Source organism: Misgurnus anguillicaudatus, chromosome 19 (genome assembly GCF_027580225.2).
Source record: "Misgurnus anguillicaudatus chromosome 19, ASM2758022v2, whole genome shotgun sequence".
Lineage (NCBI taxonomy): Eukaryota > Metazoa > Chordata > Actinopteri > Cypriniformes > Cobitidae > Misgurnus > Misgurnus anguillicaudatus.
In genome coordinates this window covers 41,115,969-41,143,631 of record NC_073355.2, presented here as the reverse complement: position 1 = coordinate 41,143,631, position 27,663 = coordinate 41,115,969, and the positions used below count along the sequence as shown (strand labels likewise).

At 37.4% G+C, this 27,663-nt stretch overlaps 1 protein-coding gene across 1 annotated transcript; it reads right to left on the bottom strand.

Moving 5' to 3' along the window:
• Positions 1-2,653: 2,653 nt before the first annotated feature.
• Positions 2,654-15,683, bottom strand: LOC141351152 (ral guanine nucleotide dissociation stimulator-like 1). Its single transcript, XM_073857654.1, has 15 exons — positions 14,858-15,683; positions 13,622-13,666; positions 13,233-13,402; positions 11,987-12,354; positions 10,830-10,933; positions 9,673-9,757; positions 9,158-9,226; positions 8,966-9,052; positions 8,712-8,744; positions 8,375-8,496; positions 6,919-7,014; positions 6,692-6,815; positions 4,934-5,197; positions 4,642-4,756; positions 2,654-3,874 (listed from the first exon to the last, which is right to left on the bottom strand). The coding sequence occupies exons 1-15, from the start codon at positions 15,133-15,135 to the stop codon at positions 3,723-3,725; spliced, it is 2,112 nt and encodes a 703-aa protein (XP_073713755.1). The 5' UTR covers positions 15,136-15,683; the 3' UTR covers positions 2,654-3,722.
• Between the last annotated feature and the right edge of the window lie 11,980 nt (positions 15,684-27,663).

The window sequence follows — 27,663 nt, the reverse complement described above, 5'->3', positions numbered from 1 at the left end:
ATGGGATTAAGGCAGTGTTCACCAAGTGGGTTCAAATGATTCAATACCCCCCGAACATTTAATATATGTGGTGAGACTATTAGGTCACTAATCTGCAATCCCAGCACTTCGAGTCTAAACAGACGATTATGTCAGGCATCACGTCTACACTGAACGATTTACGACATGACAAAACTAGAACGCTCCTACGATCAAAGACTTATTCGTTGCAAATATGCAACCTTGTCGGGAGCGTTGTAGTTCAGTCGCGTAGCTTAATTCTCAGACTTCTGGATGTGATTAATGGCGGGGTGCTTCATATTCCCTGTCTGCTCCCACGCTGCGGCCCACTCAGGGCCTGTCTGGGCCCGACGCACCGCTCTGACTCAGGTCCTGCTCTCATCTGGCACACGGCCTGCAGTGAAAATCCCAAAGACCTGCCAAAAAATGAGTCAGTCTCTCCCCACCCAGAAACACTGAACATGTTGGAATGATGCACTTTTCTGTATGTCTTTGTCTCGGTCGCCTTGACATTTTTTAGTCTGTTACTTCTGTTCAAATGCTTTTCACCATATAAAACCAATGAGATCACAAGGTATTAAGTACAAGATGTTGCTTCATAAGTGCAACAAAAGATCAAAAATGTCAAATCTTACAAATAAAGAACTATTAACATCTATTAACATGCACAAAACCTTCATGTTGAACAAAAACATTATTTGTAGTAAAAAAATAAGACTATAAATTGTAAAAAAGTGAAGTGTGAATCTTTATGAAACCTTTAAATGAAAGGTTTTTTTGGGGAACCAAAAATAGTTATTGTATGGCATCACTGCGCAAAACCATTCCTTTGGACGTTCATTTTTAAGAATGTAGCCCACCAAAACCTTTTTACCAAGTGCACGTTATTATTAGGCCTAATGATATATTATAAGTTATTATTAACCTTTGACATGTTACCATCAGGCTTTGTCTTTTGCGCCATCTAGTGGCCGCTGAATGTTATTACTTTAATGCTCAAAGCAAGTTATCGTTTTTCACAAGAAAACTAATTTGAAAATTTAGTCATTGCTGGCACAAATAACATGCTGATGTTCTTCGATGTGTTTTTAATCATGTTTGTGTCAAAATAAACAGTAAAACCACTCAACAAAGCCGCTTGTGTGATTGAAGAGGGGACTTTCCTGTGTGACGTCATTCAAAGCGACTCACTGGGATGCTATTTAAAACATTTCAAATAACACAATGATGGGATGTTTTTCCCGATTATTTAACTGGCAGTCACACAGCTAACACGACAATCATTGCAGCATACAAAATATAAAAATATAGTGATAAAAACATAAATAAGATAAGTTAAATGTATAAGATCATCATACAAATAACGTAAAAGCTTCACATAGGGACCTAGTGCGTTTTGCTTTATTATTTTTAAGATGTGGTGTGAGAAATGATTGTCACTTACTGTACCACCACGCGACAGGTCCTGTTTTTACCCTCGAATCTTCTCAGAGTCTACCTGACAGCAACAAATAGTCAATAGACGATCATACTATGCAGCAAAAATTACTGTTTAAGCAACAGTTTTACTTACAGAAATCTTTGATATCTTTATCAGGATAAGACCATCGAATGTATTTAATAACATTAATTGGCTAGTATCTGTTAAAACCGCCTATTTTGTGATCAACGACAGATTGCCATTGGTCACTTCTAAAGTACAAATATAGCAAGACGTTAACAAGACAAATATTATTCTCTACACGAAATAACTTTTTTACAATGATCGCTTAACGTTAGTTGAAGTTAATCAAAGTGAATCCAATACGGTATGATGAAAGAACCAATCAGTGTTCTTGTTAACCAATCAGAACACTCACACTGAGTGACGTGTGTAATACTGCACGTGCATAATTGTTCCACTGGAGGGAGAACGTGTTGTAATTTGTAACGTGCCATTATTAAATGTTAACAAAGTATTGTACAGTATAACATTTTCTTTGGATAAAAACAGGAACTTTTATTTGTATTTACTTTATTATCTTACGTAATTCCTACACAGTTCCTTATGTTAAAAATAAGGGGTTATTACTTACAATAAGATAACAATATGAAGAATATCAGTTGCTGGGCCAAATAAAAACAGTGATGGTAAGTCTGTTAAACAGGGATTAGCTTGAAACAAGACTAGACCAGAGATTAATTAGGAAATATAACTAGTCTTAACAAACATGCCTTACTAAAAAGACCACCTATGGGCATTTTGAGGCAAAACAAGGGGCACTGATGTATCCCAAGATATGTCAATTCAAGTTGTTTTCAGTTTGGACAGCTCTCACATTTATTTTAGTGGAAACAACTTGCACTGACATATCTTAAAATACATCAGTGCCCTTTGTTTTGCCTCAAAATGCACACAAGCAATGTCTCTAGCAAGGCATGTCCGTTACAACTAGCCATATTTCCCAAACAAACTAAGGCCTAGTCCTGGTTTAAGATAATCCCTGTCTGGGAAACCATCAGAAGATTCAAACTTAATTCTGGACATTTATGATCTTCTCAGCCAAGACAAAGTTTAAGTATTTCAAGTATATTCATTGTAAACATTTTCTGAGCTATCAGAACTGATTTTTTTTAAATTGTGACAGAAATGTGAAAGAAAATGTAACACGAATAGAGCAGAGGTGTATTTTAATCATTTAAGTGCCATGTATCGCCATCAATGAAATGCTGCAGTGTTTTGAGTACACTGGGTGCAACAAAACTCATAAAAATAACTCAAATGCAAATTATATCATATTGCTGCTCTATCGGACATTTACAATATAACAAAATATGAAATCTGTATTACTAAAATCTACATATCTACATAATAATAATAATATGTATCTTTTACATTTTAGTCTCTAAAAGAAAAGTGAGATTATTGAATTCCAGGCAGATAAATAAGGATATAAAGAGTTTTTGTGAAAATATCCATCATATGTACAGCAATATTATCACACCACCTCACATAACAATCCAACAAAATGCAGGTTTTAAAAAAACCATTGATGTCACATGTGACAGTAAAAGAGCAATGAAGCAATAGCATGAAACAGTGTCTTTGAAATGTGACTTTACCCTATGGGAGTATCCAGACACACATAAACATACACAAACACACACATTCATCATAACACAATTAAAAGGAACACTGTAAACTGATCATATATCTTTACACCATTTTTCTTCATCACACAAACTTTGTTATAACTGACCTTTCATCACAGGCCTCTAGGTGTCTGATTGTGTTTCAACACAAAATAAGTAGATTATCATATATCTGAGAGTTGATCTTGTATTGTCTACAGTGTGCTTTTCACCTAAAATCATTTCTAGAATGTTAATGAAAAGCACATGAACCTGGAATACCTCAAACTTTTCAGATGATGTCACCACGCCCTCTCACCCCAAACACCCGTCATATGGACCTTACTTTTACCATCAGATTAATTCCCAATAGGTCAAATAAGGTTCTGCCCTACTTTTTGTGTGTGTTATTGAATATCCAGATTTTTCGGAAATACATCATAAGCACAATGGGTTGCAAAGGTTTTTCGTGGTGAACTTAACATATACAATGAAACAAAAAGTCTTTTTCTTTAAATAACTCAATGCATCTGTCCAAGTTTGTGTCCAAGAAACGTCTTGGTTGACAAGTTTTTCATGCAACACAGTTTAAAGCTGTTCTCAAGCATTGGTCATTTTATGGCTCCGGCTCGTCCCGATGACAGTGACACAGACCGGGTCAGATGTTTTCTCTCTCCTTTCAAGCATCGCCGCAGGACAAAGTCGTAGTTCGCCGATGTTGACATGGCATAAAATACATTAGCCTTTTCTGGAATATGCAACTCTACAAATATATACAGATAATAATTTATTATTAATTTGATTCATACTTTTATAAATATAATGTAAACATATAAACATTATAAAATGAATACGAGCATAATAAAATAATTTGTCACAGCAATTTAAGTGAAATTTGTCATAAATGTGCAGAATCTTAAATATTTGATGCAATAAACTTTATTAAATAGTAAAAAATATTTAAAAAAATATATAAATATCCAATTTAGTCTCTGACTGTTGACCACACAGAACACTGTTGAATAACATGGTCACTGGGGAAGTACCCTTTAAAAAGGGCCTAATAGGTACATATATGTATACATTTGGTACCAATGTGTACTTTTTAGGTACTAATATGCACTCTTTAGGTGCATATAAGTATATTTTTTGAAAGCATACTGCCCCATTGACAGCTAGGGACCATTTTATTTACCATTTTTTCTTACATTGTATAAGGCAGTGGTCTCCAACATGGTGCCCGCTGGTTGCCCGTCAAAGCACATTTTATTAATGGCCTCAGTTTTAATATTAAAACAATGATAAAACACATCAACTAAAATAAAATAAACAAGTAAAACAAAAAAAAGGGGCCCTCCAGATTATGTTTTTATCCATTGTGGTAACCCTTGCTCAAAAAAGGTTGGAGGCCCCTGGTATAAGGTATATTTGAATCCAAATTAAAAAATGTTTACTTTAATTGGTAATCGTCTAAAAATCTTAGAAGGAGATGCCTTTTATACTTTGATTCATTTTTGTCTTTTCAATTACCTTTGCCTTGGGCCAAAAGCTGTACGAGGGTGAAGTCCTGCTCAATAATATCCTCCAGGTTATGTTTCTGTAAAGCTCTCTGGATCACCTGAGCTGTTTTATCTTGACTTGTCAACTATACAAGAAATCATAAAAAAACCCTAACTCCTTTTTAAGCACATGAAGAGTCAATTATTGCAGTTTTAAACTTCATTAATATCATCTATTAGAGCAAATTTTCATATGGTCTTTTTACAAACCTAACATATGATGTCTGTGGTACTGTACTGTGCTGTCCCGGAGGAAAACTCACCAAGATGCTCTTGTACATGTTTCCATTGTCGCAGAAGTCCACGCTGACCCGTATGATGCAGGAGTCATCCACCTGCCTATTGTAGAAAGCCAGATGGCTCATAGATACTGAGCGCTTGTGACCGGAGCCCGGGTGAGATTCAGGTGATGCTGAGGATGAGGAGGATGAATTGAGGCTGAGATCCTGTTGTGAACTGGAGGAAGAACTAGATATAGAAAAGGAGGGAAAGGCCTCGGTCCGGTTCTGACCACAACTGGAAAGAGACTAGAGGCAAAAAATAAAAAAAGATCAGAATGCAGTGATTAGAATCAAGTATTCCAGAAAACTTTACAATAAGTCTGTGATAAACATCAAAATGTCATCCATTTATTTTTTCAGCAATTGATTAGAAGAAAAAGAATTCAAAGCATTCGAATGCTGACGTATGTGCGACAGAACGAACATCCACATGTACTATAACAAACTATGAAATATTCAGGAAATTAGTCAAGGATGGAAGTTTCTGTCGTCATCTGGGAAATATTCGAAATATCTAAAACTTTATCTAATGCTGACTCTCTGGTGAGTCAAAGGTCACACAGGCAAGAATTAGGCACGTCATGGTACAATGACATGGTGTAGGTCTGTGTCAAAGTTTTGAAAAAAATGTCCACACACTAGAAACTTCTGAAAAGGCCATCATAGAATAACTAATAAAATAATTTCTTAAAGGCGGGGTGCACGATCTCTGAAAGCCAATGTTGACATTTGAAATCACCTAAACAAACATGCCCCTACCCCAACAGAATCTGGACCTTCTTTTGATAGACCCGCCCCACACATACACAACCCGGGCATTAGTAGACATGCCCCTTACTGCTGATTGGCTACAAGTGTGTTTGGTACTCGCCGCACCTTTAATTAGTATCTATAACTAGATTCCTAACTATAAGAAGGCTCCGGCTCACCCAAAAGCCCGCAGACTGGATATATTGATGACTAGTATTCTAAATGTGTTTTTAGTTTATCATTAACTCTTTCCCCGCCAACATTTTTAAAAGGTGCCAGCATCTTTTATGATTTTAACAAAAATGTAATGCTAAACATACAATATATCAAATGAAAGAACAGACCCTCTACTTTCAATCAAAATAAACCATTTCATCCTACCTTCATTTGTTTTCTTTTATCACATCTCGATTATGGGTAAGTTTATTAAAAAATACAAAATTTTGAGCAAAGAGCTGAGATAATTGCGTTTTTGTGAATGACTTTTGTTAGAGATCCAATTCAGAACGATTATCAAAACATATACAGAGTTTAAACTGTTTGACGTGAGAGGTTGCTTCCGGGTTGTACAAGTTCGGTAAGAGCGCCATCTTGTGGATAACAGCAGAAATACAGATTGCCAGAAAAAAATCGTCATTCGCAGGGAAGCGTTTTCTCTTAAAGGCGGGGTGCATGATCTCTGAAAGACAGTGTTTACATTTAAAATCACCTAAACAAACCCGCCCCTACCCCAATAGAATCTGGACCTTCTTTTGATAAGACCCGCCCCACACATACGCAACCCAGGCAACGATGTTGGTTAGTAGACACGCCCCTTACTACTGATTGGCTACAAGTGTGTTTTGATAGTCGTCCCAACTCTCTTTTCCCAAGTGTTTTTCGAAAATGACAGACCCCGCCTTTAATTGACCAGTTAACTCGTCAATGGCAGGGAAAGAGTTAATCTATAGTCATTCTATTTAGCTTGTATAAAATTGTAGCTGATTGTACCGCTGTCATGAGCGCCAAGCCTTGAGAAGCAGATATCTCCTCTAGCTCAGAGCTGCTGGATCCAGAGGAAGACACACTGATCTGGTCTGCGTTCTTTTTAGATCCATCATTCACTGACAAGAGCCTACAAACACAAATTGCGATAAAACATTAAATGAAGATTCTCAAAGTAGCATACGGTTGTTATAGTTTAAGGTGGACACTGGAGGACACTGAATAACACTCACGACGAGAGCTTCTTGGAGAGAGCTCGGTGACTCCAGACATTGCTGGTAGATGGAGAAGAGTCGTGAGGAGTCTCCAGCTGTCTGGAAAGTTCATAGCTGAGGATGATGATATAGAGAAAATGAAAAAAAGAAGTGATGTCATATCAGAATATTAGACACCTCCTTAATTATGTATAACACCTTTGATTTCTTTTGTCAGGCCTCTAAATAATCCAAGTTTGCATTGCATTTATACAGTAGCCCTAAACCGACAAACTGCCCTATAGAGCGCATTTCGTTACTACGTTGTCTTATGCTGTGTTCACACCAGCCGAGGTAGAGGCGTCAAGCGGGAGTGATTTCAATGTTAAAGGGACATTCCACTTTTATTTAAAATAGGCTCATTTTCCAGCTCCCCTAGAGTTAAACATTTCATTTTTACAATTTTGGAATCCATTCAGCCAATCTCCGGGTCTGACGGTACCACTTTTAGCATAGCTTAGCATAATCCATTGAACCTTATTAGACCATTAGCATTGCGCTAAAAAAATGACCAAAGAGTTTGGATATTTTTTCTATTTAAAACTTGACTCTTCTGTAGTTACATCGTGTACTAAGACCGATGGAAAATTAAAAGATGCTATTTTTTTAGTGAGATGCTAATGGTCTAATCAGATTCAATGGATTATGCTAAGCTATGCTAAAAGTGGTACCGCCAAACCCAGAGGTCAGCTCAATAAATTCCAAAACAGTAAAAATCAAATCTTTAACTCTAGGGGAGCTGGCAAATGAGCATATTTTCCAAAAAAATTGAATGTGCCTTTAAGTTAATGTAAAGACGTGTTTATGTGGGTCTGGAGGTCTCGCGGCGCGAATGAGGCGTTTAGCAAGGCGCGGTGACGCAAATACGCCTTATTCGTGTGTCTAGTTCGCACGAATGACGCGAATTGACGTAAAAATTATGCGAATTGAGTGTTGTCGCGTGAAATGTGCAAGTTGAAAAATCTGAACTTTGGCGGAAAATCGCGCCGCATTAACCAATCAGGAGCTTGCTCCATTAGTGACGTGATTACAGGAAGCGAGTGGAGTCCCAGAAGCCCCTCCCATGATGCGAATTTCCACGTGAATGTCTCAAATAACTTGAATTTCACACGCAAATAAAGCAAGTAAACTTCAAAGTGTCCAAATATGTGCGAATAACGCGTTTTTGCCACCTCTACCACGCCTGGTGTAAACGCAACATTAGACAATGACATGTTTGTTCTGTGGCAGCTACCGTAGCTTCTCTATGCGTTTGAAATGGAGGGGTGAGCTGTAGGTTGCAATTCACAGTCTCACTACTAGATGCCGCTAAAATTTACACAGGGGACCTTTAAATAATTCAAAGGAAAGGACCCGAGGGACAATATATTTCACAAAAGCGCCTTTAGCTTTATCATGATGACTCAGATTCATAAAGCAGCTGGTGAAACCTCACCTCTCCTGATCCGTGAGAAGCGTCTGGTTTTGTATCCAGGCAGCAATCTGAGGATGATGGCCTAAAGCATACTGAGAACACGAGGCCTGCAACTGACGGATCTGCTTTAAAATCTCATACTCCTATAGATGAGAGAACGATTTCCAAGAAATCCAGAGGAGAGACAGAAGAACCATGTTATGTAACAAACCATGCACTAATAATCACATATAAAATGAATACCAGTCTTTATCATATCAAAGCTTCAAAGTGTTGCACCAAATGTGTAGCAGTAACGTTTGGAGTAAGAAAAATTACAATGTATGTAATTGGGCAGTTGTGAAATCTAAAGACTTACCCTTCGCCTCTTTTCAAAATTAATGAGGTCACCCTGTTAATAATAAAATATACAGCATTAAGATATACGGGACGACCACAATACAGTAACAGTATCACATAATATTCTCAGCAGTGTCTCGTGACTGTATGATCTGAATTATTGCTAGCGTGGTTGCTAGGATGTTTCTATAGCCTTTAGCATATTTCTAAGTGTTTTTTAGTGTATTGCTCTTAGGTTTACAAAGTCAGAACCACACAAGGTCTCACATTCACCTCCACAATGTCTGGAAGGGCGGTGTCCAGCATGGTCAGGGCTGTGAGGTACGTCCCCAGGTACGGTACCGTCCCTCCAGCTAAACTCTGTAACAAATTATTTTGCCATCAAATCATTGCTAAACATTTCAGATCAAGAGCGGGAAAACAGTTTGCTAGATTAAATGCGTGTTTGAAAAAGTTAGCCTTTACCATCTGTCTTGTAAGGTGGCATCGCTTAGATGTTTTTGTGGAAGTTTCCAGATCAGGTTGGCTGCCCTCCTGTAATATGGTAGAGATCAGTTATCATTAAAAGAAAACGTGAAAAAAAGGAGAAACAGGGACTAAAAAATAATGAATGCTAAAACAGAAAAATTGTTCTTATATCCCAGCACATTCTGATCGAATACATAAATACATTTTAGACATCATCTGTTTTTCATTCAGTATTATAAGTGGATGAACCTATGACATTAAATGTGTTCCTCTTGACATACTGACAAAACCCCTCATAATATAAAAATTCATGTAATTCGATTCACATTGACCTGGCTTACTGACTCCAAACATTTACAAATGGCAACGCAACAACTATTTGATGCATATATATTGCAATTTTTAATAAAATCCTAACAATTCAATAACATTCACACAACATTATGAACTTTTCAGGTTCTGTCTATGCAAAAACATAAACAAGTATATAACTGTGTGTGTTAATATCTTACGTCTTCAAAGATTTCTCTGCCGGTCAGGACACAGTTCTCATCCGGGAATGTTTCACACAGGTTCTCAAAGACAGACATTGTTTCTCTGGAAAAAGAGATTCATAGACTTACAAAGAAATTTAGCTTATCCAAGCACTTCTCATCAGATTACCTCCTAACTATTATGTGGCACAGATCATTGTGTCAACAACTTAAAGGTCATGGGTTGATCCCAGGGAACACACAAACTGATAAAAGAAATATCATTTTGGATCTGGAAGATGCATGCATGCAAATGTTTGTTTGTTTATTCTTATTCAATTCCAGGAACTCCGGCTATATTCATGGCAAGAACCGGTTAATCCATGCACACGTTGAGGCAATTTGGCATTTCCAATTCACCTAACATGGCCTGTGGGAGGAAATCGGAGTACTCGGAGTAAACCCAAAATGAAACAGGTAGAACATCCAAACTCCACACAGAACGGCCAACTGACCTAACTTGGGCTCGAACTGGAGACCTTCTTGCTGTAAGTCAACAGTGCTACCCACTGAGCCACTGCCTATTTGGCCGCTTTTACACTGCATGTTTGAAGTGACTCAATTCCGATATGTTCCCCCCTCAAGATCGGATATGACCCGCAGACATGTAAGCAGGAAAAAAGTGCATAGATCCCCGATGTTCTTAGATCGGTTTCAGGCCTCATTCATATTTGGAAATAAATCGGAGATTAATCAAAAACATGGATTCACATCCGCAATGTAAGCGAACAGATTGGATATTCCCATTACAAGACGTGTTGTGCGTCATTGAAATTGCAACGCTGGCAAATTACACAAACTCAAGTGGACACCACCCGCTATCACATATTGAAGTAATGTTGAAGTTTTATGTATTGTTACAAAAATAAAGCTCTATAATCTTGTATAATCATTTTGTCTGTGTCCATTGCATATCACAACATTTTAATTCCTCTACAGTTTAAGCTGTTCTGGGTCAGTTTGTCTACCTTGAATTGTTTTGCCAAGTGTTTAGTGTAAATGCTGATGGCGGATACAAGTCGCTTTTAAAAGATGATGTAAACGGGTCATAAAAAAAAATCGGATACAGGCAACAAATCAGAATTGGACATCAAGATCTGCAGTGTATATGCAGCCTTTGTGTTGTTTATTTGTACCTGCTCACAGCAGCCCAGGTCTTCTTTAATCTGTAGATGGGATTGGATTGAAGGGCCGACAAAATGGCCTTGAGCGAAGAGAAGTTCTTAAGGTCTCTGCACCCCTAGTAGTAAATAGACGGATGATGTTTTTTAGTTTTTCAGACAGACCTGTCATGGTTAGGCAGTTTCATGTTTTCCAGTTTAAAGACAACTACTTACTATTCTGTATTTATTCAGTTAATGTTTTAATTTAATTGACATTTGTATCTTTTACACTGTCAAAAAAAATGTCCCAAGCTGTCATTAGGGCAGTATCTTTTAAAAAGGTCCTCATATGTACCATTTAGGTTTCCAAATGGTACCAATATATACAGTGGGGAAAATAAGTATTTGACACATCAGCATTTTTATCAGTAAGGGGATTTCTAAGTGGACTATTGACACAAAATTTTGATCAGATGTAGCCATCAAGCCAAAAACTGAATTCATACAAAGAAATCAGAACATTTATGTATACAAGTTGAGTCATAATAAATAAAGTGAAATGACACAGGGAATAAGTATTGAATACACACCAACAAAGGCTTTTCTATAAAGTATTAAACTGTGTACAGTACTTATTCCCTGTGTCATTTCACTTTACTTATTATGACTCAACTTGTATACCTTGTATATACTGTAAATGTTCTGATTTCTTTGTATGAATTCAATATTTGGCTTGATGGCTACATCTGTTGGAAATTTTGTGTCAATAGCCCACTTAGAAATCCCCTTACTGATAAAAATGCTGATGTGTCAAATACTTATTTTCCCCGCTGTACATTTGAGGTACTAATATGCACCATTTGGTAATATGTATCTCTAAGACCTAAGATCGTTTTATGGGCGGTTTCCCGGACAGGGATTAGACTAGTCGTAGACTAAAAATTAAATAAATGTAAGAGCTGTCCAAACTGAAAACAACTTGAATTGACATATCTGAAAATACATAGGTGCCCTTTGTTTTGCCTCAAAATGCACACAAGTAATGTTTTTAGTAAGGCATGTTTGTTAAAACTAATTATTTGTCGTAATTAAACTCAGGCCTAGTCGTGAAACACACCGGAAACCACCCCTTAATGATTTTAAACAAAGATTAACATCTAAACATTCATCCTTCCGCGAACAAGTCTTACCTGTGCTACTCGAACCCATTTTTCGATAACTTTTGCTCTTTGTAAGGTTGCAGAGGTGGGGCTGGGGGGCGGTACTAAGTTGGAAAAGGGGCAAAGCAGAGAAGTGATGACCCGGTTGGTAATGGCATTGAACTGGCCAATGGTGGCCCAAATAGTAGGGGAGAGATTCTCGTTCTTGTCTCGTTGAGACCACACACAGCCCAGACATTGGAAGGGAATCACCTTTATAAACAGCTCAGCATCCATACGAGTGAACTGCTCAGCCACATCCATGATGGAGAAGTCCATAAAATCTGCCAGACTGGCTGAATGATCCAAATCCAGATCTGGTTCTTTTATATGATCAGCCGATCCACAAGCCAAAAGATCTGAGTTATACGCAGAAGACAAAGTGTTGGTAACTCCAGTGACATTTGTAATTTCTTAAAGGGGACACTTTTTTAGGATAAAAATCTTTTATTTAAACTGTTATGCGTCGCCGTCCCAAATACGGGACACCTAAGTTTGCATTAATATTGTTGATGTAAATTTTAATCTATCGCTACAAACTATATATCGTTGGAAAGGTCTAAGACTCCAGAATAGACATTTCAACAGTGTTTTATAAAATAAATTATGTAGGGAGAGTAATTGATTCATTTATGAAAAGAGTGTGCCTCAAAACATTTACTACATTTACTTCAATGTTTGCATATGAATTCTTATCTAATCATGACTGTATATTGTTCGAAAGCTCCAAGAGTGTAGATTTAACTCAATAGGGTGGGGTGATGCTTAAAAGGTTAAGATAAAATAAATCTTTGGTGTCTCTAGAGTATGTATGTGAAGTTCTAGCTTAAAAAACATATAGATAATTTATTATAGCATGTTAAATTGCCACTTTGTAGGTGTATGTCCTTTAAAATACAAATGAGCTGATCTCTGCATTAAATGGCAGTGTTGTGGTTGGACAGTGCAGTTTATGGGTCTGTATTATCCCCTTCTGACATCACAGGGGGAGCCAAATTTTAATGACCTTTTTTTCAAATGCTTCCAGAAAATGGTTTACCAAAACTAAGTTACTGGGTTGATCTTTTTCACATTTTCCAGGTTGATAAAAGCACTGGGGACCCAATTATAGCACTTAAACATGGATAAAGTCAGAGGTTCATGATATGTCCCCTTTAAGACATCCACTTTAGTGATATCTCTCTTGTGGTACATTGTACTTTTAGCATCTTTAAATAGATATGAAAGCAACAATAACCTTCATCCTGAAATTTCTTAAGGAGCGCTTCAAAGCGTTTAGCCAATGGGAAGAGAGCGGTGTATCTCCTGAGCTGTAAGCTCATGAGACGCAGAGATGAATGCATGGGAGGATCTCTGAAATCCTCGGTGAACTCCTCCAACCACATATGAAGTAAAGTCCACAAAGAGCTGTAAGAAAATCAGGATATATTTTCAATAATTTATTTATTTATTTGTTTCCACCAATCTTGTATTATATTGCCTGGCATATTTCAGCAAACTTCCAGCAAGAATAAAATAAACTATAAAATATTCCCACCCGAACAGAATTACCCAGAAAGCAACACAAACTACAGCATTATATAGCATCACAGCATTATATCTAACATAGTCTTTCTAGATTTTTACCTTTTGGTGTACTTGATGCCATTGAGCACAGAGTCAAGTTGGTCCCTGTTGGAAAAGATGAGAATAATAATTATACATTTCTTTATGTACATAATCTTAGACAAAATCTTAGTGTTCAACTCAATTTTTTTTAAATGTCTAAGTGTAATTTCTTACATTTATCCACTGGGCAGAAACTTTTATCCAAAGCAACTTATAATGCATTTCAGTTTATACATTATTTCTATTAGTATGCATGTTCCCTGGGTATCAAACCCTTCACCTTTGCATCCCCAACGCAATTCGCTAACAAATGTGTCAATGACACAAGACACACTGTTAGAAAAAAATGAACAAAATATTTATCCCAGCTGTCATTAGGGCATTACCCTTTAAAAAGGTCCTAATATGTACCATTTATGTATACATTTGGTACAAATATGTACCTTCGAGATGCTAATAAGCTCTCTTTACGTACAAAGCTGTACTTTTTGAAAGGGTACATATGGGTTACATATTTTGTTCATTTTTGTGCACAAATTCATTTTAAACTAAGCACGACTTATGCAACGTAGCGGACTCCACATCGGCCATTCAAAGACTAAACTTTGAAAGTGATGCCTCTTGTACGATACAGTACAATTAAAGCCCGAGGCAAAAGTTTATTTTTAGTGTAACGTGATATTCTGTAATTGTTTGGAATGAGGTTTAAGGGGCAGATACGAGGCTTTCAAATCTGAACTATGATATAAAAACTTTATTTTATACACAACCTCTACAAACCCACAAAGTAAGTTAATCTATTACAGCACAGACCTACATAATCAGAAAAAAAGTACGAAAAGATGTCACTGGAGCGATACTCTTTCAAAAAGTATATCAGTTTTAATTTGTACCTAAAGGGTGCATATTAGTACCACAAAGGTACATATTGAAACTTCAAAGATACATATTAGGTTACCATCCCAGTACCATTTTTTCTACTGGTGTTGTACTGTCAAATCAAAAATATAAAAAGATGCAATCCTGCACACTTTCGATACTTGCTAAATATTTATTAACACAAGCAACATTTGGTCCTACTGAAATTAGAGCTCAAGGAAGTGTGCAGGTAATGTTATTTCATATGAACTAATGACAAACAAATAACCTACAGATGTGAGACACACAAACCACAGAAACCACCGATTACTGCCCATGTGGTCAGCCAACGCAAGACATTTTCATATGCACCAACCTGTAAACACACAAACACACCTTTGGAAAAGCGTCTCAATAAGTTTGCTGGAGCTGGTAAAGGTGCGATACGTGGACAGCAGTATCCTCCCGTAGTCTTGTTCCTGACAGCAGGGCTCCAGTAGGTGAGCGACCAGCCGGTCCAGCGTAGCCGCTTTTAACCTGCGCACCTTACACGTTCTGTACTGTACAAACGCCTCTGTGGGCTCATCCGTCTGTTGAACGGGCTCCCTGCGCAGGGTGACCCCGAACACCGCCCCATCTTCATGCTCCTCACCCCACTCCTGAACAGGCTCCATTGTCAAATATACAGACGATAAGTATGCTTAGGTTGGGTTACACCGTTTATTTACATGTGTGATGCTCAATTTCAAAAATGTTTTACCTTTTTGATATCAACCTTTTATGGCAGTTTGACTGATGTCTTTTCAACATAAAATGCCTTTTTAGTTATACAGAACATCCATGCAAATTTTACCTTGAAAACTTAATGTTTAAAATCTCATATTCCTTGTATTTTGCACCAGCCAATCAATGCAAACTAGGAGAGCATGGTTGAAAAAAAAACACTCATACCCATGACACACTTTTTCTAAAACACTGACGACAGGCCAGTCAGCTAAAAGCATCCTGGATTTACAAACATAGACATAAGATTTAAAAGCATAGAGAGGACAAAGAGTTATTATTACACACTACACACAGACTGACTGGCAGGTGATGTCACTTCACCATTAAGGCAAGTCCACACGTGCATTAATGAGCCAGGATTAGTTGTAGCGCTGAGTATGAGTTAAGTACTGACTGTAAAATGCTATAATAAGCTGGTGTGACACAAAGGACTATCAATTATGGTCCATTATTGACAGACTAAAAAGGATAAACAAGAGGGAAAAAGCAAAACAAGAGACTAATGTTTAAATGCTTGCTATGAGTAGCTTAAGTTACATGAGCATCATTCTACCTGACTGTACAGAAAAGCAAAGCAAACTAAAAAAATGCCGCCATGAGTCTATTCTGTGTGATTGCTAGTGTGATGCTATCGGGTTTGGATTTTAATGTTTTAGGATGTGGTTGCTAGGGTGGTCACTAGAAGGTTGCTACGGTAGTCTGGGTGGTTGTTAAGTTGGTTCCCAGGTCAAAAGGGACTACCCCAGATCTCTGTGATATGGCTCATGTTTTAAAGACCACCTTTTGTACGATTCACGTTTTAAAATTTGTACTAGTAAAAAGTGTGTATTAGTACATGTTCAAGCAACACCAAAGAGTTTTTTTACCTTAAAATTATGTTTCCTAAAAAGTTTCAGTCGTTCATCCACTCAAAACAGGGTGAATGACACTTTCACATTCGCTTTGCAGCCCTCTATTGGCCAAAAACACACTAAAGAAGTTTCCAACTGTCGGGTCGCAGTCCTGTAGTTCGAGTGAAAACTACAAAAACTTGCTTTACGGCAGACCTACAATCTAATCAGTGCCAGCTATGCTGCAGTATTTATGACAGTGGTAATGGACAATTACGCTTTTAACCTGTAGGGGGGAGCAAAGAGTAAAAACTCTTTAGTGTTGCTTTAACGATATACAAAATGTACAACCCCAAAGTGATGACGCAAGTTATCATCTCCAACATAAATTTCTTTTCTCTTTTTTCTTGGAATACAACAAACACACGGATTGTAGGTAACAGTTTACTTTCTGGGATTGGTGATGTAGACAAGACCGACATTATTATAATTCTTCTGGCTTTGGACTTACAGCCTCTAAGTTAACTCATGTTAGCAACCGAATTTTTCAAACATGGTAAGGAGCATCACATTTCCTGCTGATATCAAAGGTATTCAGGCCAATCACAACATAAAAATTAGCTGGCCAATCAGAGACAGAGGTTTTCAAATCTGTACGTTTCAGAAAATTTGTGAAATCTGGAGCTACAAAAATGTACGGTACAGTATGTGGAAAATAATGTGTTTTTACTATAAACCACGCGAACACATTGTAATATACCAAATACATACATTGTTTTTTAGCAATGAAATAGGTGCTCTTTCAAGTTTATATTTGTAACATGTATAGATTATATTTGCAAGAGTAACTCTAGCTGCGTTTCTATTACCTTTTAATTGCGCAAATTGACATTTGCGAATTTAAAATACAGCTAAAGAAAAAACTCCCATATATAGCAAAAAAGTTTTTACGCTCGCATGAGGTGGCTTTTCAGGCAATTTGGAAAAGGTGTATTTCGCTTAACTGCAATGGAAACAGTTTATTTGCATTTTCAAGTCACCTGATGCAAGTAGGTCACATAATTATTATTTAAAAATGACTATGTATGTTCTAAAAACTCCCAGAAACACCTCAATATCTGCTCCCAAGTATAATGCAGGGTTCACACCAGAGTAGACGCGGCAAGCGTGAGTGATTTATATGTTAAGTCAATGCAAAGACATGATTAGGCATCCTGCGCGAATGGCGCGGAACGAGCAAATTGAGCGTTTCGCGGAAAAACGCGCAAGTTGAAAAATCTGAACTTCGGCGGATTTCCGCACTGCGTAAACCAATCAGGACCTTTCTGTAGTAGTGACGTGATTACAGAAAGCGAGCGGGGTGGCGTAGTCTCAGCGGAGTCGCAGAAGCCCCTCCCATGACGGGAATTTCCGCGTGAATGTCTCGAATGACTAGAATTTCACGCTGGGCTTTCACGCGAGTGAACTCAAATGTTCAAGCGTCCAACTACGTGCGAATAGCGCGTTTTTCTGCCTTTACCGGCGCTGGTGGGAATGCACCATAAGAGGATTTCCTTGCCAATAATGTTTAGATAACACTCTTACATATTTTTTAATTTAAAATAATGTACTATTACCTCCAAGAAACAACTATACATTGCCCCTTCTTAGTATAGAGGGCTTTGGCATTAATATTGGGATAATACTCTTACATCTCCTTCAGTTAAAAATACTGCCTAGTGCGGTGGATGCGATATTAGTAAACCTACCAACATCAATCGACGTGATGTAAGGAATGACTTATCGTGAGAGAAAAAACTATGTTTCAGTCACATATCATTGATTAATGGAAACGCCGTCATTTCATAATAGTGTTTTGTCAACATTTAGAAAATAATGCTAAAGTTTTGCGCAAATTTGGAATGTAAACAACGCTAAAAACTACAATTTTTGTAATTTATAATCTCTATCTATGTATGTAATACAATAGGGATGCACCGATGTATCGGCATATAATCGGTATTGGCAGAAAAAAGCTATTTTTCCCACTACTGGACGTTTCAGACACTGGCTGATTGTTTAAAAAAAGGCTGATGATCAGGGCAGATTATATCCTGGCAATGAAATGGGGCAGAAAAATGAATCAGAGCTCATGCGGTGTAATTCTTTTAAATTTGGTGACAATACAGAGTTGCAGCTCGCGGTATCGACATTGGGCAGATATCATTCGTAGTAATCGTATATCGGTATCGGCACAGAAATTTTGTATCGTTTCATCCCTAACATAAACCTTTCCTGATGAATAAGCAATATAAAGTGGCTTTGATTTATTCCACTTAACAAAGATGGCAGATAATGAAAACCCATCCACAGCTCAAGTGTTGTAGTTCAAAGGACATGCACCTGGTACACTGTTGTAAGCCTGAGACACAAAACATATCATTATATATACACAAAATGTATAATTAAAGCTGTATTATATGATATAAGGCATGAATTTTAAAAGGTGTCTCATCTATGTGAATTTAGTCAACTTATAGTAACATATATTTAGCCTTAAATCCCACAGACATGGACTAATTGATATTTCTTGGGTCTTTAACATCTCCAGCTCTTCAACATTGTCTTTTTTTCTCTCCAAATTTATCAATCTGAACTGCATGCATAACATTCACAACATTTTTACTTGATCACACCAGGTCATGGGCATTTGACATCTGATAGGAGCAGGCACGAGAGGAACTGGCTGTTACGCAAGGCCAAAGAAGAGAAACATCATCTACGGTACCTTCTGTACATACAGTACAGTACATCTCCATTATTTTATATGACGCACATATTACATTACATTGACATGTTTATTCATTTACATGTAGCAGATTCTTAGCAAGAGAACATTTTACATTTTGTTTATCCTACAGTACAGATATGTTGGGGTTTGGCATTACAGAAGAACAAAAAAAAATTTGCAAAAATAAGGATTAGGTTATTCCACAAAAGCTGCATTGATACTGCTGCCCACTAGGTCATTTACATTGGCTTAGCTTTAACTGCCCACATCCACTAGCCCAAATATCATAGCGGCCAAAACAGAGACACATGACGCACAGCCCCAAGCCTTAAGACTGCAGGATGATGTTGATAATTTTAATTCAAAAGAACAGACTGCACGAAATAACTACATAGCAAAATGACAATGCGATTTAATCAAGGTGGAAAACAGGTTTTGCATACCATTATCATGCAAAATGCAGGTGAAGTTGAAGTCATGTGTCTTATACAACATTACACAGTTATGTAACAGTGACGACTGGAAACTGTGAAATCAACTGTTTTGGAAAAGATCAGGGCATACTCTTCAGGGCAGGTTTATTTTTGAAAAAGTCATTTTCTGTATAGAAACACACTTTGAGATTTTGATCACAATAAACTTTCAAACACTTCCACCAGTGCTACCCAGGAAAAAAGTTATAGTTTAATTAATACAAGCATAGCTTTGCCATATGGGGCAAGTTGTCACAATGAAAACGTGTTGTTGGGATCCTGTCAATGATTTTGAGGGAATAGTCTCTCTTTAAAAATACAAAACAGGCAAACAAATGTTGGTTCCCAAAACGTTCCCCTCAAAATGTTCCCAGACCATTATTTTCCAAGGTTTGTTTTTGGTTAGCCAGGAGTTTTCTTTACGAAAATATAATGTTTTTTAAGTTAGATTAACGTTGTTTTAACGTTAGAATAACGTTCTCCTAACCCTGCAACCTTATGGGAACGCTATTTTATGGTTCCCAAAAAATATTCATTAGAGAACGTTCTGTATGAGTTATTTTTAGAATTAACTTATTTTTAGATTTAAAAATAACCACCCTGCAACGTTAAGGGAACGTTATTTTGTGGTTGCAAATAATAACTCCTAAAAAGAACGTTCCCATATAATAACCATTAGAGAATGTTCTGTATAAGTTATTTAGAATTAACTTGATTTTAGATTTAAAATAACCACCCTGCAACGTTAGGGGAACGTTTTTTGTGGTTGCAAAAAAAACCTAAAAAGAACGTTCCCATAAATGTCATTATTTGGTTCCCATAAAAAATAACAAAGATAACAAAAAAACGAACATTAGAGTAGCGTTATGTGTTTGCTGGGAGTGCCCTTAGGACATAGGTGAACCTTTTGCTAAAAATCAACCCTCATGATTCTGGTCTTATTGCATGTCAATGTTTGTTTTGTCAACAGCTTCTACAAAAAACATGATTTTGAACTAGGTTTTTACAAGTAACACTATAGAAATATACTGATGCACTTAAAACATAAAAGCTACAAACACTACCCAATGTTTAGGCCTACCCTTTATTAATTGTTAATAATATATTGCAATAGACTTCATGTTGTTTTGGATGTAAGCCATTTCATAATAATAATTACGATACATGAAAGCATTCATGTTAAAATATTGCATTGTACTCCTTTCTTTGACCCATATACTTTATAATGGGCTCCTCTGTCATCATAATACAGACACTGCACTGAGTTATAGCTGTCAGGTGCTGGGACAAGCATCTTAACATGATATGTTACTATATTTACAGTGTCTACCGAAACACACTGTGACAGGAGAAGTCTGAATTCATAATATAATAACATTGGATTTGCATGAGACATCATAAATACAAAGCATGCATTATCTTACCATTGTCAACTCCCATTTTCCCATTTTTACGAGAATGCTGTTATGACATAATCCTTTCCATGACTAACCATAAGTGCAAAACATAAATAAATAGAAACTAGACGCATAAAATAGATGCCTTGGCTGTGAAATAAAACATCTTTTTCACGTAACCGTTACTGCATTAAACGCTTTAAAGCTGTTATAAAAGTTTGTTTTCAGTTATTCATTACACTAAAACGACGTTAAAGCCAGTGCTGTAATCCGCATAACATCCAAGAATGTAAAAATTAATCATTTTGTAAAAATGAATTTGCTTCAATCGTGACAGACCGGCAGAAAAGTGATTCGCTCTACCTGCGCTCTTGAGGAGATAAAAAGGTGGGAGGGGCTTGCAGATTAGTGAAGCTGCGCAGGCATTTGTATGACGTAGAAGTACCGCGAGAGAGGTATTTAGAGCTGTGCTTATGAATCGCTCTCGCGGTACTTCTATGTCATATGCTGATATGTCTGCGCAGCGACAAATGGAGTCAAACAAAACTAGTCCGCTCCCACCTGCACGTGCTTAACGCTTCCTTCTGATTCGCGGAGGGAATTCTGACGTCCCGCTCGGCCAATCAAAAGCTTTGTTTTGGGGAGCGGCGCTACAGCATCAACAAAACGCTGTAACTTTTCCTGTTATGTGACAAATAATAATAATGGCAATATTACTTACGTTTTGTGGATATTTATCGTAAGATCGTAACATTAATTTAACAAATAATCTTTTGATTATATTGATTACATTTTTTATTGTGTATGAAGTGCATTGCACTACTTCAGCCATACAAAATAAAAGTTGTATTTACTATTTGAATTTAGCATCGCTTTCCCCCTGTTGTTCACCAGAGGAACACTGCCACAAACCACAGGGACATTTCTTCCACCCTCCTTGAGTCAAAGATCAGAATGAACAGCCTGAGGGTAGAGTTTTTCTGGTCGGTGCACAACGAAGGCCAACGGGGTTGTGTGTATCTGTCCCATGGGATCTGTGTGACGCGGACACTGGCGTCACTGTGGATCATCTGATCTGGCTGAAAACATTTCACACGTTGGTGAAAGCATGTGGGCTTCATTATTATGAGGGTCAATCTTTTACTGATATCTAACAAGGTACTGAAGTTAGTAAATTAATTAAATTAGATTAAATAAAATGTGGTCAACAAATGCACACATACTGTAATGTCACTGTACACACAAAGCACCCATATTTAGCACAATAACATGAAATCCAAGCTCTAATATACTATAAAGGAGTATGGGTTATAAGAAATTAGGTTTCAGTATAACAAAAAGACATCAGTCACTGGAGATGTGGGTGTCATAGAGATCACTGTACATCATAATGGGAATTGTGTCTCTGTATTGTTGTTAAGCGAGCTCAGTTGGGATTTTTATACACTGTGGGTATTTGTGGCACAACACAACCGCCCAAGGGTAATTATAGGACAGTTCATGTTTCTTCATGTAGATCTGCCATGTACCTTTACAGTAATATATTGGTGTTAGAACTTAATTTAACATGTTCATGTTTGTTTTTAACAACTGGTTTTCACAACATTCATCTTGACTGGAGTCACTGGAAAGTGGAAAAATAACATAATTTCTTGGCAAAGAGTGAGACATGATAGTTTGGGAATTATTTTTGCAGCAGAGTCCTCTGTTACAGGCAGGGCCGTTTCTAGGCATAGGCAAACTAGGCGGTTGCCTAAGGCACCACCACCTGGTGGGGGTCGCCAAAGAGCACGTATATATCTTTGGCCATATTTTGAAATATATTTTAAAAGTAAATACATTTTAAAGCATAAAAAATATATTTAACCCTATACTTCAATCCAAGGAAATATATTCACATCGCATTGGAAGAAAAAAATGTATGTTACGAACTGTATTAATGATATGCACAAGAGTAGAGGTAATGTTTTTCCAAAATATGAAATTATGTTCCTAAAAGCAGGGTAAAGATAAATGTCCATGTACGCTCACCTAAAGGATTATTAGGAACTCCTGTTCAATTTCTCATTAATGCAATTATCTAATCAACCAATCACATTGCAGTTGCTTCAATGCATTTAGGGGTGTGGTCCGGGACAAGAAAATCTTCTGAACTCCAAACTGAATGTCAGAATGGGAAAAAAAAGGTGATTTAAGCAATTTTGAGGGTGGCATGGTTGTTGGTGCCAGACGGGCCGGTCTGAGTATTTCACAATCTGCACCGTTACTGGGATTTTCACGCACAACCATTTCTAGGGTTTACAAAGAATGGTGTGAAAAGGGAAAAACATCCAGTGTGCCGCAGTACTGTGGGCGTAAATGCCTTTTTGATGCTAGAGGTCAGAGGAGAATGGGCAGACTGATTCAAGCTGACAGAAGAGCAACTTCGACTGAAATAACCACTTGTTTCAACCGAGGTATGCAGCAAAGCATTTGTGAAGCCACAACACGCACAACCTTGAGGTGGATGGGCTACAACAGCAGAAGACCCCACCGGGTACCACTCATCTCCAGTACAAATAGGAAAAAGAGGCTACAATTTGCACAAGCTCATCAAAATTTGACAGTTGAAGACTGGAAAAATGTTGCCTAGTCTGATGAGTCTCGATTACTGTTGAAACATTCAGATGGTAGAGTCAAAATTTGGCGTAAACAGAATGAGAACATGGATCCATCATGCTTTGTTACCACTGTGCAGGCTGCTGGTGGTGGTGTAATGGTGTGGAGGATGTTTTCTTGGCACACTTTAGGCCCGTTAGTGCCAATTGGGCATTGTTTAAATGCCACGGCCTACCTGAGCATTGTTTCTGACCACGTCCATCCCTTTATGATCACTATGTACACATCCTCTGATGGCTACTTCCAGCAGGATAATGCACCATGTCACAAAGCTTGAATCATTTCAAATTGGTTTCTTGAACATGACGAGTTCACTGTACTAAAATGGCCCCCACAGTCACCAGATCTCAACCTAATAGAGCATCTTTGGGATGTGGTGGAACGGGAGCTTGGTGCCCTGGATGTGCATCCCACAAATCTCCATCAACCGCAAGATGCTATCCTATCAATATGGGCCAACATTTCTAAAGAATACTTTCAGCACCTTGTTGAATCAATGCCACATAGAATTAAGGCAGTTCTGAAGGCGAAAGGGGGTCAAACACAGTATTAGTATGGTGTTCCTAATAATCCTTTAGGTTAGTGTATAAATATATTACATTAATGATTGAGTGTTGATTTGGAATAAATTAAGCTAAATTTGCTGTTCACATAGTATGCTGCCCTTCAACTGTATTTCAAAACCTGATGTGGCCCTTGAGTCTAAAATATAGGGCAGTACAACCTTGGCACAGCCACCCTAAAATGTGATTGCTGCCCCCAACGTTCCACTAGCATCATTAGGCTGGAGTACTGTCAATCTGATGCCTATATGACATTTGATCAAAGTGCTATCAGTTACTGCCTGATCATTTATTACCACACTCTAAAAATAGTGGGGTTATTATTAACTCAGCATTGGGTCAAAAAGGGATGAGCCCAGCCGTTGGGTTAAATTAACCCAGTAAATGGTTCTGTTTGACCCAACAATGGCATAAAACCAAGCAGTTTGGGTTGAAAGAACATATAGGTTAAATTACAACCCAAGTGCCAGGATGACCCTTTTTGACCCAACACTGGGTTGAAAATAAACCAGTATTTTTAGAGTGCACCATTAGATCAAAGGGTTCAAAGGTCAATTAAAAATTGGTTCAGTAAAAAGCACACAAAATTATTTTTCCCTTATAAAACTTTAATAGACAATTTGTTACATGATGTGTATTTGTTGTATGTAACATTGCATGTAAAATTGTATGATCTTGTTTGAAGGGGATGCCAATAGGGTGTCAAAATAAGAGCTCATTTTCTATATTCAAGGCAATCGGAGAACCTGTGGAAGAATTTTAATATTTTACAAAATACTTTTTTATATACATGTGTTCATGACAACATGCTTTAGTTTATACTGAATACTCTTCTTTAAATAAGCACAACTAGTTTATAAAAATATTCAGAGCTCATGCGCCACTCAATGGTGTCTTTAATAATATCAAGTGCTTTGTTAATAGCTCCATCTAGTGGAAACTCTGGAAAAATGTTAAAGTTTAGCACATATTTCAAAGGGTTGTGTGAAAATCTCATTCACTTAAAAAAGCAGTTAATATTCTCACTGTAAAAAAAACAAGTGTTACTTGCAGCTGGTTGCTGGTAAATTATCGTAGATTTAAATTTATGTTATTTACTGGCAACATTTTGTTCAAAATTAAATTAACATTAAACATTTACAAGTCTTTGTCTGTACAAAGTAAAACTAAAATAACAGCATCAAGCAAAGCATTCTGGGAAACAAAATCTGAAGCAAAAAACAGAAAAAGGTGGTTGATAACTTCTTGTTTCCAGAATGCTTTGCATGAGGCTGTTATTTTAGTTTGACTCTAAAAAAAAACGCTTCATGTCGGGTGGTTTTCCGCCTCTACGTCGTGCATTAAAATCCTTTATGCATGGCTAGCCGTGGATTATCCCTTACATATACGACACAACACCACTTGCAGGTTACTGTGGCAAAAACAGCATACAAATTGAGTATCAAACAAACATATTTCACTTGGTTATTATAAAAAAAATTGTTTATTTACCACATAAAGAAGTGCATCTACATGCAAAAGCAGTAACAGTAACAAAACTCCTAACTCTTCTATGTTCAAACATTGTTCAAGCAAGAAACCATTAAGTTTATTGTCTTACAGGTCAGTTCTTATTATCATAATGTATACAGAGCTGCCGGTTCACCGGTGAACATGCATATGAAATATGTAACCATTATTATACTTTTATTATCTAAGTCATATGTATGAATAATCACCTGATATGACCAGGCACAATATGAAAATGCTAAAAAAAAAAAACTAGCACAGAGAAAAAGATTCACTGCACCTTTATATAAAACCTGCAACAAATGCAACATAATTTACATAAAGAAATACATCTCAAAAAGTGTCAAAACCTAAACGAAACTTTGGGCATTGAGATGTTTTGCAGGTGTTACAAAAAATTAAAAGCTCAAAACAGCAAAAGGTGTGATTTTACCTCATTCTAATGTCATTTGGCGTGTCTGTATTTTTAAAGTAGATTTTTGGCTAAGATACAGAGGTCCATTGTTGTATAATCTCATCAGTTGATAAGATCGTCTAAAAAACAGGCCACAGATGTGACTCATGTTTAAGGCACTTCCCAAAGGCACTGAGGTATGAGAAACATGCATACACGACACGGTCTCGAAGCTTGACAGACTATTTGGCTTGGTTCTTCTTCTTCAAGACCAGGAGAAGTTTCTCAGACATAAAATAAGGCCGTTCTGCGCTGCCGTCATTCCTCTCCAGGTCCTCCACTGTGTTAAAGGAAATGTGAAAAGCGTTGAGGAACAATAATGTGTTAACATATCATGAAAAAGCAAAAAAACTTGATTGAATTCAACAAATAATGCAGATTGACCTAAACGTCTTGCACATTGTTTATTGCACAGATTATCAGACTTATTACAGCAGTTATTAAAGATTACGAAACAATAGATTAAATAGAGCACAATCCAAAAGTCAAGTAAAAATAGAGAAATAATTTATAGAAGAAAGTTACAGGAAATTTGTCCAAGACAAAGATTAGTACACAAGGCAATAAGGTGTTTTAGTTTTGCTTCTGTGCATCGCTTCATAGATTGACACGAAACTCTTTAAAGTGCATTAAAGCCACAATATGTTTTTGTAAATGTTATAAAATATCCAAAAACCGCTGGCACAGTGTCAGATATGTAATGCAGTGCTTGCATTATCCCAAAAGTTCCAGAGAAATTCCTGTTTTAGTGAAAGTGACATGCTTGTCAAGTATGCAAAGCATACTCGATATGTGACCTCTGCATTTAACACATCCCGGTGAGTAGTGAACACACACACACACGCACGCGCACCCAGAGCAGTGGGCAGCTATTCCAGTGCCCATGGCTTGTCTCTTGTCTCCCTTGTAATAGGCTTTATGCTCAGCTGCACCACCTCCCGAACCCCAGCCAGCTCCCCGCCCCCCGTCCGCCACCACCGGACAAACTGACCAATCCAGGTGTGCCTGACCTCAGTAGTCACAAACAAACTGATTAATCCAGGTGTGTCTGACCTCAGTAGTCACAACAACAATAATCAGACACAACTGGATTAATCAGTCCGTCCAACAATGGCAGACAGGAAACAAAGAGCTGACCGAAGCCCAAGAAGCAGTGCAGCTGGGCACAAAGCCCATTGTCACCCTTTAAGGTGACTTAATATTCCAACCCAGTCTCACAGGGTTTCGTAACATAGTCACATAATCTTTTTATTCTTTTGTCGCGATACTACCACGAATTTCCGCGTTTTTTCGTGATCGTACAACGAATTCCTATTCCTGTGCTACCATCACATATTGGTCACTCAACTGCTCCTTCCCATCCTCAAACCATTGTCGCCTCGGTTTAGGGTTAGATTTGGTGCTTGCATTAGAATGTCACTTTATGTATTGGTTTATACTATTTTTTCTGATTTCTTTTTTATATGTCGTCTGGCGTTAGGGTTAGAGTTGGGTTTGGGTAGGGCTGTCATTTTATGTAAATCTAACCCTAAACCGAAGCGACAATAGCAAGAAAATAGGACAAAAGAGTTGAGCAACCAATACGTGACAACCACGCAAAAACAGGAATTCGCCATACGATCACGAAAAAACGCGGAAATCCGTGACAATACCACGAAAAAAAAAAAAAAATACGTGACTATATAACGAAATTTGGTGAGACTGGGCTGAATATTCACGGTATCCTCAGTTTCCTGGTTGTAGAAACTATGGCAGCACAAGT

What these genes read in the sequence shown, in the direction of transcription:
- LOC141351152 (XM_073857654.1), bottom strand. Translation starts at nt 15,135, where the DNA reads ATGGAGCCTGTTCAGGAGTGGGGTGAGGAGCATGAAGATGGGGCGGTG. An exon ending in TAAGAAATTTCAGGATGAAG is followed by an intron (nt 12,355 to 13,232) that starts GTTATTGTTGCT and finishes CGTATAACTCAG; the next exon opens with ATCTTTTGGCTTGTGGATCG. An exon ending in GCCACCTTACAAGACAGATG is followed by an intron (nt 9,053 to 9,157) that starts GTAAAGGCTAAC and finishes AATTTGTTACAG; the next exon opens with AGTTTAGCTGGAGGGACGGT.